The 12,464-nt window shown below is 38.3% G+C and overlaps 1 protein-coding gene across 3 annotated transcripts; it reads right to left on the bottom strand.

Moving 5' to 3' along the window:
• Window positions 1–270: 270 nt before the first annotated feature.
• On the bottom strand, window positions 271–12,211 carry LOC122087798 (transcription factor TGA1-like). 3 transcript variants are annotated; one of them, XM_042656991.1, is made up of 10 exons: window positions 11,721–12,211; window positions 10,753–10,860; window positions 9,164–9,332; window positions 8,977–9,060; window positions 7,549–7,608; window positions 7,376–7,453; window positions 7,210–7,273; window positions 5,695–5,966; window positions 2,765–2,992; window positions 271–1,012 (listed from the first exon to the last, which is right to left on the bottom strand). In XM_042656991.1, the coding sequence occupies exons 3-10, from the start codon at window positions 9,320–9,322 to the stop codon at window positions 860–862; spliced, it is 1,098 nt and encodes a 365-aa protein (XP_042512925.1). In that variant the 5' UTR covers window positions 9,323–9,332; window positions 10,753–10,860; window positions 11,721–12,211; the 3' UTR covers window positions 271–859. The 3 variants fall into 3 exon arrangements, with proteins under 3 accessions (XP_042512925.1, XP_042512926.1, XP_042512924.1); XM_042656992.1 differs by lacking the exon at window positions 10,753–10,860 and having other exon boundaries at window positions 5,695–5,846; XM_042656990.1 differs by lacking the exon at window positions 10,753–10,860 and having other exon boundaries at window positions 11,721–12,209.
• Window positions 12,212–12,464: the final 253 nt, after the last annotated feature.

The following is a 12,464-nucleotide window of genomic DNA, read 5'->3' as shown; positions in this document are numbered from 1 at the left end:
GGGGGGGGGGGGAGGTGGTGTGGTTTAGCTGATAAAAGAGAAAAATTAATTCATTTGAAATCTTTCAACAGTTGATGTTTCATGATTTTCACCAAAAAAAAAAAATGTTTCATGAAGAAGCTCTCTTCCAAAGGGGATTTGATACCATTCCTCGAATAATATATGCCATTCTAAATCCCACTCCTTATTTAGCAGCCCCAAAATGCCCTTTTTTCTGTTGGAAACTCGGTCCAGCTCCTAATGAAATAAGTCTTGAGAGAGAGAAAGAGATGTAATAAAAGACACCTTTACTAGATGCTTGCATTGGATATTTATTAACATAGAACCAATCTCGTCCGAGGATCTGATCTAAACTCTAGAACTAAAAGGCTTATTAACCAACAAAATAAGATCAAAAAAGAAAACTTGATCTATCAAAGCTTTAAGGCGGCAAATCACCATCCACCGTGTAGTAATATGAATATACATCTTCCCTCCCCAGACTCCTTACAATGCAGACAACTATCCTATTATTTACATGAGGACCCTTTTTCGTCCAAAGGCTCAAACATTACAACCTAGAACTCAAGAACTTTGCCTAAATATATATTACAAATGTCTGTTGGAGACAAATTCACAGAACAGAACCTCCCTTGACGGATGGAGCATGAAGTTTCATATTGACAGTTCTTTCAATGGTAGGGGCACTGCTTCAAAATTGTCAGCAGCTTAGCTTAAATGATGTTCACAAGATGCTAATAATGATCACTATTGAAAGTGCTTCTGCTCAGCATGTAGCATTTTCCCATGCTGTTGAGACATGATTCTCCAGTCCAGTACCATAACCAAGAAACATCAAGGTCACCATGTTTCTCATTGATTAGGCAGGCTCACGAGGACAGGCAGCCCAAAGTGAACTTAGGGCTCTAAGGGAGTGGAAGAATTCTCCCAAGGCAACCAGACCTCGAGCTGCTTGACGGGTAGTCAGGATGCGAGCCATTTGCTGCAGGGTCTGCTGGCGAATGTGGTCTGCCTGTTTGGAAGAAAACAACTGTGGTTAGTTCACTAAACAAATTAAAGAAGTTCTTTGGACAGGGTGAAGTTCCAAAAAGCAAACAGGTAAAAGAAGCCAAATCCAAAACTTTTGAGTATTGCTGGTGAAATTATTCACTTTCCATCCATAAAACTCTTTACTTGATTCAAAGAACTTGAATGGCCAAGTTGCCTCCCATAGAGACCAACAAGAGACTGGTTTAGATAAACCCCATGATTTTCACGAAGTCGAACGTCCCTGAAACTCTATCAAAGCCCTCTAAACTAAGGTCATATAATTAGTCTGCACAACAAAGATTTCCCAAATATATTAACAGGTTTACTTTGACCGTCAGGTTTTACTAGACTTCAACCATCAGATATTGGCACAATTACAATCCAAATAGATAATCAGTCTTCACATGGGATATTCAGTCTACCGTTCAGATACTTAGGTTCAGCTCAAAAACTAAAGATTATCACAATGTTGAAACTTATACAAGAGGACTTAAAAGTTCAAACTCCCATCCTCCAATACAACATATATCAAATAACAAATATTTCAATTCAAGAATTTATGTGAGGTACCCCTTCAGTGATTACATGGAATAAACCCACCAATTTTACCATTCTCTCACTTTGGCATGAATAACATCTCTATTAATAGAACAGAAGAATACAGCTGTCAGCATGATAGTACAGCTCTTTCACTGAAAGTACATAATAGGGTGATCCCCAACATACATATTAGTATTAGTCAAGGTCCCTTGAATAGTTTGTTGGTTAGGGAGTAGCTAGATATGGGCCCCAGGCCCCGGGCCCTATAAAAAGGCCATACCCAGTGCATGAAGCTCCCGCCACTGTGGGGTATGGGGAGGGTCATAATGTATGCAGCCTTACCCCTGCTTTGCAGACAGGCAGTTTCCTGGCCCCTATTAATACAAGAAATTTCCTTTTTACAGACAAGTATAACACTTTCTCCACATATTGAGGGACTAAGAAAGCACTTCTAACTCAGCATGATCTCAAGATAAAGTGAAAAATTTTCAACCTTGAGTTGCGCTTAAGGTGATTCCTCCAAAGAACCTTGCAAGGTTCTAGGAAATAGTCAATGATTATTCTACTCCTGGAACTTTGATTACACTACAGGAAACAGATCTTACATGTCAAATTTTTAAAGACAGGTCATTTTGGATTGCATTTTTAGAGACTTTGCAATTGGAAACCCCACCTCATCCCCATGAGGGGTTTTGTAATGGCCTATCCAGGCAATCTACCAGACAGATGACCCCTAGATTGCACCACATGTACACAATCCACGGTCATATCAATCCTACCTTCCTGTATTGGACCCTTGACCTATAAATGACAGCCACTGAAACATTGTTTGGTCCAAATGAAAAATGGCAAAGGAAGAATTTTTTGGCCACTCCTCACAGGAACTAGGCAAAAACCCAACAGATGGGGAGAAGACGATGCAGCAAGAGCAGTGGACCTCTGCTTTCATGTCTCTAGGTCCACCCAAAATCCATGGGAAGTGCCTCCAGGAGGCCCTTAAAAAAATCTCTCCATCTTAACAAACATACTGATTATCTGACTGTTTTATGCAAGAAAAGATTCCATTTAGGCAAAGGATTACAAATAAATATCTCAAGAACCATAATACATGAGAAAGTAAAAGAGAAAGCATCAACTGAATTCGGATTAAGATGCACGAAGACTAACTATATGATAATAATAAGTGATATGATACCTGGTTCACGAAGCTTACAATAGCTTCCAATTTCTCCATTGCTGTAGTCATCTGTAACGTGTAACTTCCAACAACCAGTGGATCAGCTGCAATTGTCTCAGCCAGTGTCATCTGCAGTTTATCCATCCCTTGTGAAAGCGCATCCTCTGCTTGCTGAGATGATTGCTGGAGGTTGCAGACTTCCATAAGCTGTTGTTCTGTTAGAGGGTCAAGTTGCTGTATGAGAACCTGAAACCAACACAAGTAAAGATCCCAAGGATCATCACACATTTGATAAAGAAGACCACCCCATAACCCCATGATATGAAATAAAATGAAGAGTTCGGAAAAAAAGTAGTATCTCAGACAACTATGAGTTTACATATCAAGTATGAGATTATTATAGAACAAATTCCTTAGCATTCATGAAAGAAATTCGAACTGGTCTACAGCATATTCATGGATCAATAAGCCATAAGAAAATAATGAATGATGTGCTAATCCAGTGTGTTACAAAACTGAAGAGACATATTTTAGAAGTAGCTTCTGTTACTCCAACACATGCATAGTCAGTGTCTAAATATCAAGGGAAAAGTATTAAAAAAAAAAAAATGTGAGCATTAGTATTTAGCCCCAAAATAAACAATATACGAAGAAACAGAATAAATGCAATCTGATTATGGCAAACAGTTATGTACTCTCTCCTTTGATCTTAGTCCCACTGTGATGTGTAGATATGATGGCATTCAATACAGACTAATTTACTTCACAATCAATATAAGAGTCCCGGCATGAGGGTCACAAGCCTTTGGATGTTTAAATTTCTCATGCAAAGGGTAAGCGTAAAACAAATAGCTTTCAGTAAGGTTATAACCAACTTGTCCTTGCTACATATCTCAATATTTCTGAAGGAATTGAGCAGAAAAATATGGTTCCATGACATGACAACCACTTTTTATCAGTGCTACAATGAGTTTGGAGATGAGTTGTTGACATCCTATCAAAAGAAATCGAGGTTTTGATGTCACAACACCATATCACTGACTAAGAAGAAATATTTAGAGATATAACAGTGTCACATATTCATGGCTATGTAGCCATGTATGTTTGCTACCATATCATCACTAATGATTTCCACTTTTTATAATAGACACAGAAATAGTTGCCCGGATAGATCTATAGCTTCTGGATTGACAATGCTTTAAAGCAAAATATAATCGATGCATATGCAGATTTTCCAGACCCATTATCAGATTAATCTGGAAAGTGAATCAACAACAACAACAATGCCTTATCCCAACCTGGAAAATAAGATCACAAATATATTGGAAAAATAACAGTATAAGAATATATTGATATTACTGTACCATAGTTATCAAGGTGTCGCCTAGGCAATAAGGTGGTTCAGCCTGCACTGCTGCCTTGGTCGCCTAGGCAACACCTTGATGCCTTTTTGGTGTCGCCTTGGTTTTTTATTATCCCCCATAGCCTTGTTCGCATACTCAGGGTTGGAATTTTCTGGTTTAGAAAATACAAGGATAAGAGTCCAGCACATATGGATAGTATAGTTGAGAAAGTACCCCCAAAATTGACATATATATACTTCAATATTAAAGGAAGACACCTTACTAATTTCCTAGGAGAATTGAAGTTGAACTCATTTTGGGTTCCCACAATTTACCCTTCTAAATTCCTTGGCATTTAAATTTTCTCCAATATATATATATATATATATTTTTGGGTAGAAATTTAAATTTCTCCAAATTACCAAAAGGAATCATTGTCATTGTGAAAAAAATAAAATCATGATCAACTACAACCAAACTAACAGTCCCTTCTCTCTCCCTCCCTCCCTCCCTCCCTCTCTCTCTCTCTCTCTCTCTCTCTGATTTCAATTACCAACTCTCCCTCCCTCCTCCTTTCTCTTTTCCCCCCAACATTTTCCAATGGCTACAGAGTGAATCATGAGCATGGCTGATTCACCCAATGAAGATTTTCTGTCTCTCAAAATCATGAAACACCTATTGTTTTAGTCTTCATCAAGACGGCATTGGTGCTGCTTTTTTATTTTTCTGAGAGAAAACTAGAGGGATTTTCATCCTGTTCCATCCTTGATGGGGTTTTTCTTCTTTTCTTTAGAGTTTAGAAAGAAATGTCAAAGTGACGAGGAGTTGAAAGGGGAAGTGTGGATGGTAGAAGGGAATGGAGATACATGGATGTCCCCACCCCACCCCCCCCCAAAAAAAAAAAAAAAAACTCTTTCTTTCCATATCAATGGGTTCCTGGACAGGTGCAGTACTACATGTGCATTCCTAAAAAATGAGTACCCAGTGCATAAGGCTCCCACCACTACGGGGTCTGGGGAGGGTCATAATGTACGCAACCTTACTCCCGCTTAATGGAGAAGCTGTTTCCTGACTCAAACCTGCGACCACTAGGTCGCAATGGAGCAATGGCATGTGCATTCCTCTGGTGGAAAATTGAAGGAATGTGCTACCCATCCAGCAGGAGGCTTGACCATATCCACCAACCTCAACTAAAAATGGTGGACTGTGAAGGTATCCTTTCCTTCACAGAGATGTGTTAAAGAAATTTTCCTTGAGGAATCAAGGCACAACAACAATAATAACGACAAGAAGAACGATAATGATGATAATTCCAAGAAAATTGGGTCACATTGTCTCTGTTTAACCCTTCGCTTGTTGATCAGAAAAAATGAAAAAGATCAGTTATGATAAGCTTAACGTTAGCAAATATAGCAAATAATAGAATCAAGGGAAGTACAAGATACAAGGGACATGAGCTGATTAGGAGTCCATTAACTAAAGAAGTAGCAAGTTGAAGAACGTCCATGGTATTACACAAGTAAAAGATTAGTAGAGACCATGATCATCATTATTAAGCAGTGAAAAATCCATAATCTGCATAGATTTAACTTAACAATTCATCACCTTTAGAAGCTCAGAGGGGCGAAATCCTCCAATCCACAGGAAAAAACGTTCAGCTGATGTTTTCCACATGCCAGACATTATATAGAAAACATCAGCTTTTGCTGCAGCTGCTTTCATGCGGAAAAGATCATAGTAGTGGTTCATGCCACCATCTACAAGTATTCGAAGTTCTATATCAGTTACATGAGCTTGCAAAGCAGTTCTTAATTCATGTGTTTGTCTCATTTGTTCTGCAACCCAGTGACCATACTCCATCTCAAATGTAACAACTCCTGAAAGATCCCCAGACAAGCATTATGGGGGAAAGTGGTAAAATACAGAAAAAAAATTTAGAAGTAACCCATAGGCAATGCAATTCTTAGCAAGCACACCCAAAGAATTGCTCTCCCCCTTCCCCTATTTGTTGTGGACAGGTAACAAGAGGAGAGAAGCAGTACTATGCAAGCATACCAAATCAAGATGCAGTAATAGATGGTGGGGTAGGACACAACTTCATTTGTTATGGATAGGCCACATAAGAAATGAAAACTCAACCAGCCTAAAGCTTTAGCAAAGAAAAGGGGATGGAACAAAGGAACCTTTCCTTCATTTGCTTCAATAACTGAAGAATATCCTTGAAAAGATCCTCATAGCTGGCCAAGGTATATGAAATTAGGAGGTTCCCAATGGATAAAGAAAAATGAAATTCGACAGGCACCTAGATCTGATCTGGAAATGGGGGATTCAATGCAGGAACCTTTCCTTCATTTGGTTTTCGAAACATAAACAGAAACCTTAAAAAAATCCTACACTATGCTTTTCAACATGCACAAGGTACCAATGGATCGCAAAATCATAGCAATTTTGGAAAGATAAGCATGTTAATTTAGGGGTGTCAATTCCTAAACCGAACCAGTAAAACCGGCCGGACCGAACCGATAACAACCCGGACCGAACCGAACCGAAGCCTTATTGGTTCGGTTCGGTTTCAAGTATTGTAACCCCAAAACCAAACCGAACCGCACCGAAAACCGGATGAACCCGAAACCAAACCGAAACCGGCTCAAAACCCGGACCGAAACCGAAACCAAACCGGTAAGAAACCGAAACACTCCAAAATTCATTAAAAAAATTAAAATTTGAATAGTTTTATATACATTTGTATGGAAAATCGAATTCAAACTAGACCAAAAATCAAAACCAACCCGGTTACAAATCGATTTAAAAAATCGAAGTTCAACAATTCATCATTTGGTTGTTTCCTAATGGCTTCATACCGGTTTAAAAAACCGATCCAAACCGAAATGAACCTAATAAATCCAAACCGGTACCAACCCGAACCCAAATCGCACCGAAACCGACACCGGACCGAAACCGATAAATCCTTATTGGGTCGGTTTCGGTCTCTTCCAAACTCACACCGAAACCGGTGGAACCGGACCGAAACCGGACCGACCCGGACCATTGACACCCCTACATGTTATGATGATAAACATGGTTTGTAATAGATATCTGCAGACGCAACAGATAATAAACCTGAGTTAACAGTTTCAGGCAGCCCCAGATGGTTAGTGTCATAAGCACCACTTATGTATACGCCCTGCATAAAGATATTCACTGCTTCAATTGACAGGAAAAGAAGTTGACACTTTCTTGACTGATAGTAAGTAATAGAAGATAAAGGAAAGGAGTTTTGACACACCTGTTGTCTAGTTCGCTCAAGCTCCTGTTCCAATTGTGTAAGCTTTAAACGACTTGATTCTAACTGTTGCACATAAGCCTATGAGAAGCATTATTCAAAAACGGTTAATATCCATGTCCTAACAGTAGAAGAACTTCCATGAAAGACCAATTTTCATATGTATCAATTCAAACCTTTTTACGCAGGCGACTTTTACGGGCAGCCTCACGATTTTGTGCAAGTCGTCTTATTACCTATAGATAAATTGTAATTTAATAAAACAGAAGCTAAAATTGATATCTCTTCAAGAAAATAACATAATGTCCCTTTCAAATGATTCTGAAATGTCAAAATAGTAAGGTTTGGCCGGTGACTAATAATGTTTTGAGCTAGATTTTGACCTGATTCAATCTAAAAATTTAGACAATCTCAAGATCCAGTCAAATTTAAGCTAGTTTTTTTTTTTACCTGATTCTTAAAAAAAAAAAAATTATCCTCTTCTATCTTTTCTTTGATTTTTTTAATATATTTTGATTTGCTAAATCCCTTTATTGTCCTACTGTTCTATTTCTCAGTTTTCTTCCTATCCTATTGGAAACTTTAACTATATCACATATGGAGACATTTATAAATTTTGTTTTAGATTTCCTCAAAACCAGAATGAAATCTTGGCAACTCCAGAATCCCAATAAAAGTCAGGACCCTGCCTCGGAATAAGAACCAAGTGAAAAATGCATGAGATACCTGGACTGATATTATTATCATTGTACAATCTACAGCTTTAACAGTAAGAAACTAAATAAGAGAACCTAATTTTTATCAAAACTAGCTCCGATGTTGTTTACACTCACTACAGTCTATACAGTACAAAATAAAATACCTGAAGACATACATACCAAGAAGGCATCTATGGGACCTCACCGACTCTACATTATGTTTTATCCTTTCTCTTTTATGATTTCTTTCACTGATGTTGAAGGAATGGATTTCGCAAATTTGTAATCAATTTCCATGCAAACAAATGTCCCCCTATCATCTGCTTACAGAGCATTCCGTCAAGAAAGTAGAAGTACACACCTAATGCTTACTTATTATGAGCAGAGAAAGGGAACATGATCCAGAAAGAGAAAACGAAATTATTCATAGAAAACTCATATGATAATAGAGCAATGGATAACAAGAAACCCAAAAAGATATGCAAAGCCCTCGCCAAGATTCTTGATGGAAAATATATTCAAAAACATCTCTGCATTGAAGATGAGAATTCTGATATTCATCAAATTGGCGTGTAAAGCTTTCACTTGAAGACTGAGGCATATATAAGCAATTAAGCATTAGGTACTAGCATATCAGAGTAAGAGAAAAACGTGCATCAAAATCATTTTTGGATGAGTGAACATGCACCAAAAGTTGTTTCCAGTGAGGAAAAAGGAATGGCTGAAATTAGCTGCAGATTGACAACAACTAGAAAAATAATCTCCAAAGCAATTTTTAATGGTCAAACTAATACAATTCCAATTTTTTTGCAAGCAAAAGAAAGGGAAGAGAAGGGAAGTTATTAGCAGAGAAAGAGAGAGAGAGAGAGATGCATGATGAACATCTCAATGCCAGAATCTATTTACCTTATCAGACAGTTTTCTTGCTTCTCGGTCGTAGTTTTTTGAAGGACCCAGTGATCCATGAGAAGTATCTTGGCTCTCTTCCGACTAGAAAAGCCATATTAGATAAATAAGACATAGCAAAGTAGTAAGCAAAGTACTGTTCCTGGCTTCCACTAACCAAGATAGAGTAAGCATCAAGAATTCACACCTTGTCGTCAAGCTTTGTCTCCACCCCAACAATCGTAGATACACCAGTATTTGGACTGGCACCACCTTTGAAGGATTCCCCCCACATGCTAATCAGGTGGGCTGGCTCATATATACCCATCCTCCTTGAAGAGGGAAATTGGGTTGACGGAGAATTCATACTATTTTGACTGAAAACAAAAGGCAATGTTATCTGTGGCATTGCATAACTGCAATTACAGAAGATACAGATAGGATAACCAGAAGAGATATAAGAAATTATCAGAGAAAGCAGCTTCTAACATTACTAGACAAAATTCAAGAAAATATTACAGAATTATATGCATATAACATGAAAAGAAAAGCAAAACAGAGAAAAGAAATTTAGTTTGGCAAAGCTGCTCGATGGACACAATCAAATCCAGCTAGAACTTAAAAAACCATCCCACTATTGACCGGAGCATCAGCTATAATTATCCAGAGAAGCTGCAATGTTGCTTGATGGTCTCACACAGTCTGAAACTTCCACAGTTTGGTGTCATAAGAATGAAAAGCAGTATCCTAGTCATGATGAAGCTTCCCAAAAGCCTATCAAAGTGGCAAGGTACGAAAGAACAAAATAATTAATCTGACATAGTCACATCATGAAGCACCAACACCTGGCCTTGAGAAAAAGCTTATCAGTGACCTTCCCATCAAGTGTCAACCAAATCACTAGATAGAACTATTAGGCTAAGACAGATCCCAGGTTGAGTGTAGCTTCAAACTGTTTGCATGTGAACGAAAGCCAGAAAACCTGGCCATTACGAAACTCTTCCAATGCAATATAAGAACAAGAAAGAAGATTGAGATGGCTTTAGAGTTCAGAGAGAGAATCAGTAGAACCTACTCTCCAGGTGAACTGATTTTTAACAAGCAATCTGATCACCACTATCTTTTGATTTGTAATTATGTTGTTCTAAGGGCAGTTTGGCATTTTCTTATTTTCAACTTCAATGACTAGAACAACTTACATTCTGGTAAACAGGTCTCATTCATCTTTAGCACTTGCATGTCACTCTTGCCAGATAATCTTCACAAATTATGAACGTGTTCAACTATTATGGCAGACAGGCAATTTAAATGATTGTTTAATAAATGCAGAAGAGTAGAAGCATAATCATTATCCCAGTGAACCCAATTTACGCATAATTCAAACAAGCAGAAAATAATTAGCTGTTTTCCTGCAACTAAACCAGCTCCGGTTATGTTGACTGCAGAGTTGCAGAATGGGTAATAAGCTCCAATGAGAAGGTTAACAAGGGATGAAGTTCCATGTGATTTGGGAGCATTGCTAAGATTCGATAGAGTGAATTTTCTTGGGAGTACTAAATTCAATTCCCTACCCAAGATGTCAAGATCTTATTAGCCACCACAAGATAATGGAAACGGAATAATATAATGCGAGACTCATAACTTAGTTCTATTCAATGCTCACAGTATACCACCCAGAAAATGTTCACAGTACACTATTCCACCTCTAGATATTACTTAAGCAGACCACTGTGAGTCCTGTAACACATGCCAAGGGCTTAAAAATTTCATTGAATTTTTAGGATAATATGGTATTACATTCTACAGCGCTCCTGGATTATAGTTCATCAAACACCTTGCACCAAAACCCACAATCCCCATGGATAGAACAAGCTTGAAAATGCAACCTGTAGTCACCATTTGATCCTAACCAGTAAGCAAAGAGAGGGGAATCAGTCACATGATAGTTTAATGATAGTTTCTAAAATGAGGTTTTAGCATGAAAGCATAGCAAGTATAAGGCATGGGGATAGAATTTCAACTGCAATTCTGAGTTTCTTTCTCATCATTCATAGGTGTCAAGCTTAGAAGACACAAAATAGAACCTGATCAATCTCAAAGAGGTAAAATGAATTGGAGAAGATCAAAGAGAGACACAAAGGAGGAATATACTTGAGAGCCATCCATTTAATCACATCCTGGAACCCTTATCAATCAACTTCAACACTTCCTCTAGAACTTTGGTACCCTATAGTAAACATTTTCATCTCTTTCTATACATTTCTCATTTTCATCTCTCTCCCCCCATTTTGTTTTAAGGAAAGAAAAACATGGAAAGCATCAATTGAAGCAAAGAGTGGCTGAGGCAAGAAGACAACAACCACCCAGATTTCCTCACAAGATAATCCATCCAACCTTACCTAAGCACACCACGTTTGGTTATGCTACTTGCATCAGGTTGAGATTCCAAGGAATCATCCTTCTACCGTTCTAGAACCCAATTACCCTCTTCTACCCAAAAATAGAAAAACCAAGAAGCAGAGAACTGATGTTCCACCAAAAAAGGACCCAACAACATTGAACTTTCATTTCAAAAGCACAACTTGTAACAAATTAGATGCTAGTTCTTTACAGAATCAGTTCTTAGATAGATATAAGGTTTCTATTTGTTATTAATCAATAGGAGAACAGAGTCTACTGACCAACAGAAGCTCCAAGCAATCAAGAGATGAAGAAGCAACAGTAAACTTAGACAAATTAAATTGCCAAAACCATAAGAACCCAACCTTTAAATCCAAGGGAGAAACTCCAGTTCAATTCTCGATTCTTGGAAGCTCAAATCCTTGTAGTCCCACAGAATCGAAACCGTATAACGCCCCAAACTCTCCCAGCTCAAAACTTCTCCCTCTCCCAATCCCAAAACCTAATTTCTTAAAAACCCTAACATCCATTCCTCAAAGCTCTGAGGTGATCGAATCGAAAGGCAAAGCAAAGCAACCCAACCGCTTAAAACACAAGTAGAAGAGCAGGAGAAATTTAAATAAAATAATAATGAAATGAAATTATTTTAAGCTTCTCCCTTTTTATCAGAAACTACAGTCAACGGTGAGTTAATGTAGTCATATTTCCACTAAATCGCCATTTTGAAAATGCGCACCAGCCACACCAGGTCACTTCACTTCACTACTTCACTTCCCTTCCCTTCCCTTCCCTTCCTTCCCATCCCTAACCTACGCACCGCAACTACCATGTGACGTCATTTCTCGGCGAATCCACTTACCGGCGCCGGAATTTTTTCCCCGAGACTCGGAGTATTTAAAGAATTATTTAGATTGCGTGATCATTATCTGTGTCGGCGTTGTCTGTTCGATTTCAACGGAAGCTGACGTGTCCAACCTGCGTGTGAACTGTCTCCTACTAGAAAGCTTATCACGAAGTCACGCTTCGGTGTATGATGTATCACGTGATTAGCCTACGCACTACCTTCTTCTTGTACACACGTGTATTCCTTGGAGATCTGACGGTTAAAA

The sequence above is a fragment of the Macadamia integrifolia genome, chromosome 2 (assembly GCF_013358625.1).
Source record: "Macadamia integrifolia cultivar HAES 741 chromosome 2, SCU_Mint_v3, whole genome shotgun sequence".
In the NCBI taxonomy this organism is placed as follows: Eukaryota; Viridiplantae; Streptophyta; class Magnoliopsida; order Proteales; family Proteaceae; genus Macadamia; species Macadamia integrifolia.
The sequence above is the reverse complement of the archived record's forward strand: the minus strand, read 5'-3'. Positions and strand labels throughout refer to the sequence as shown.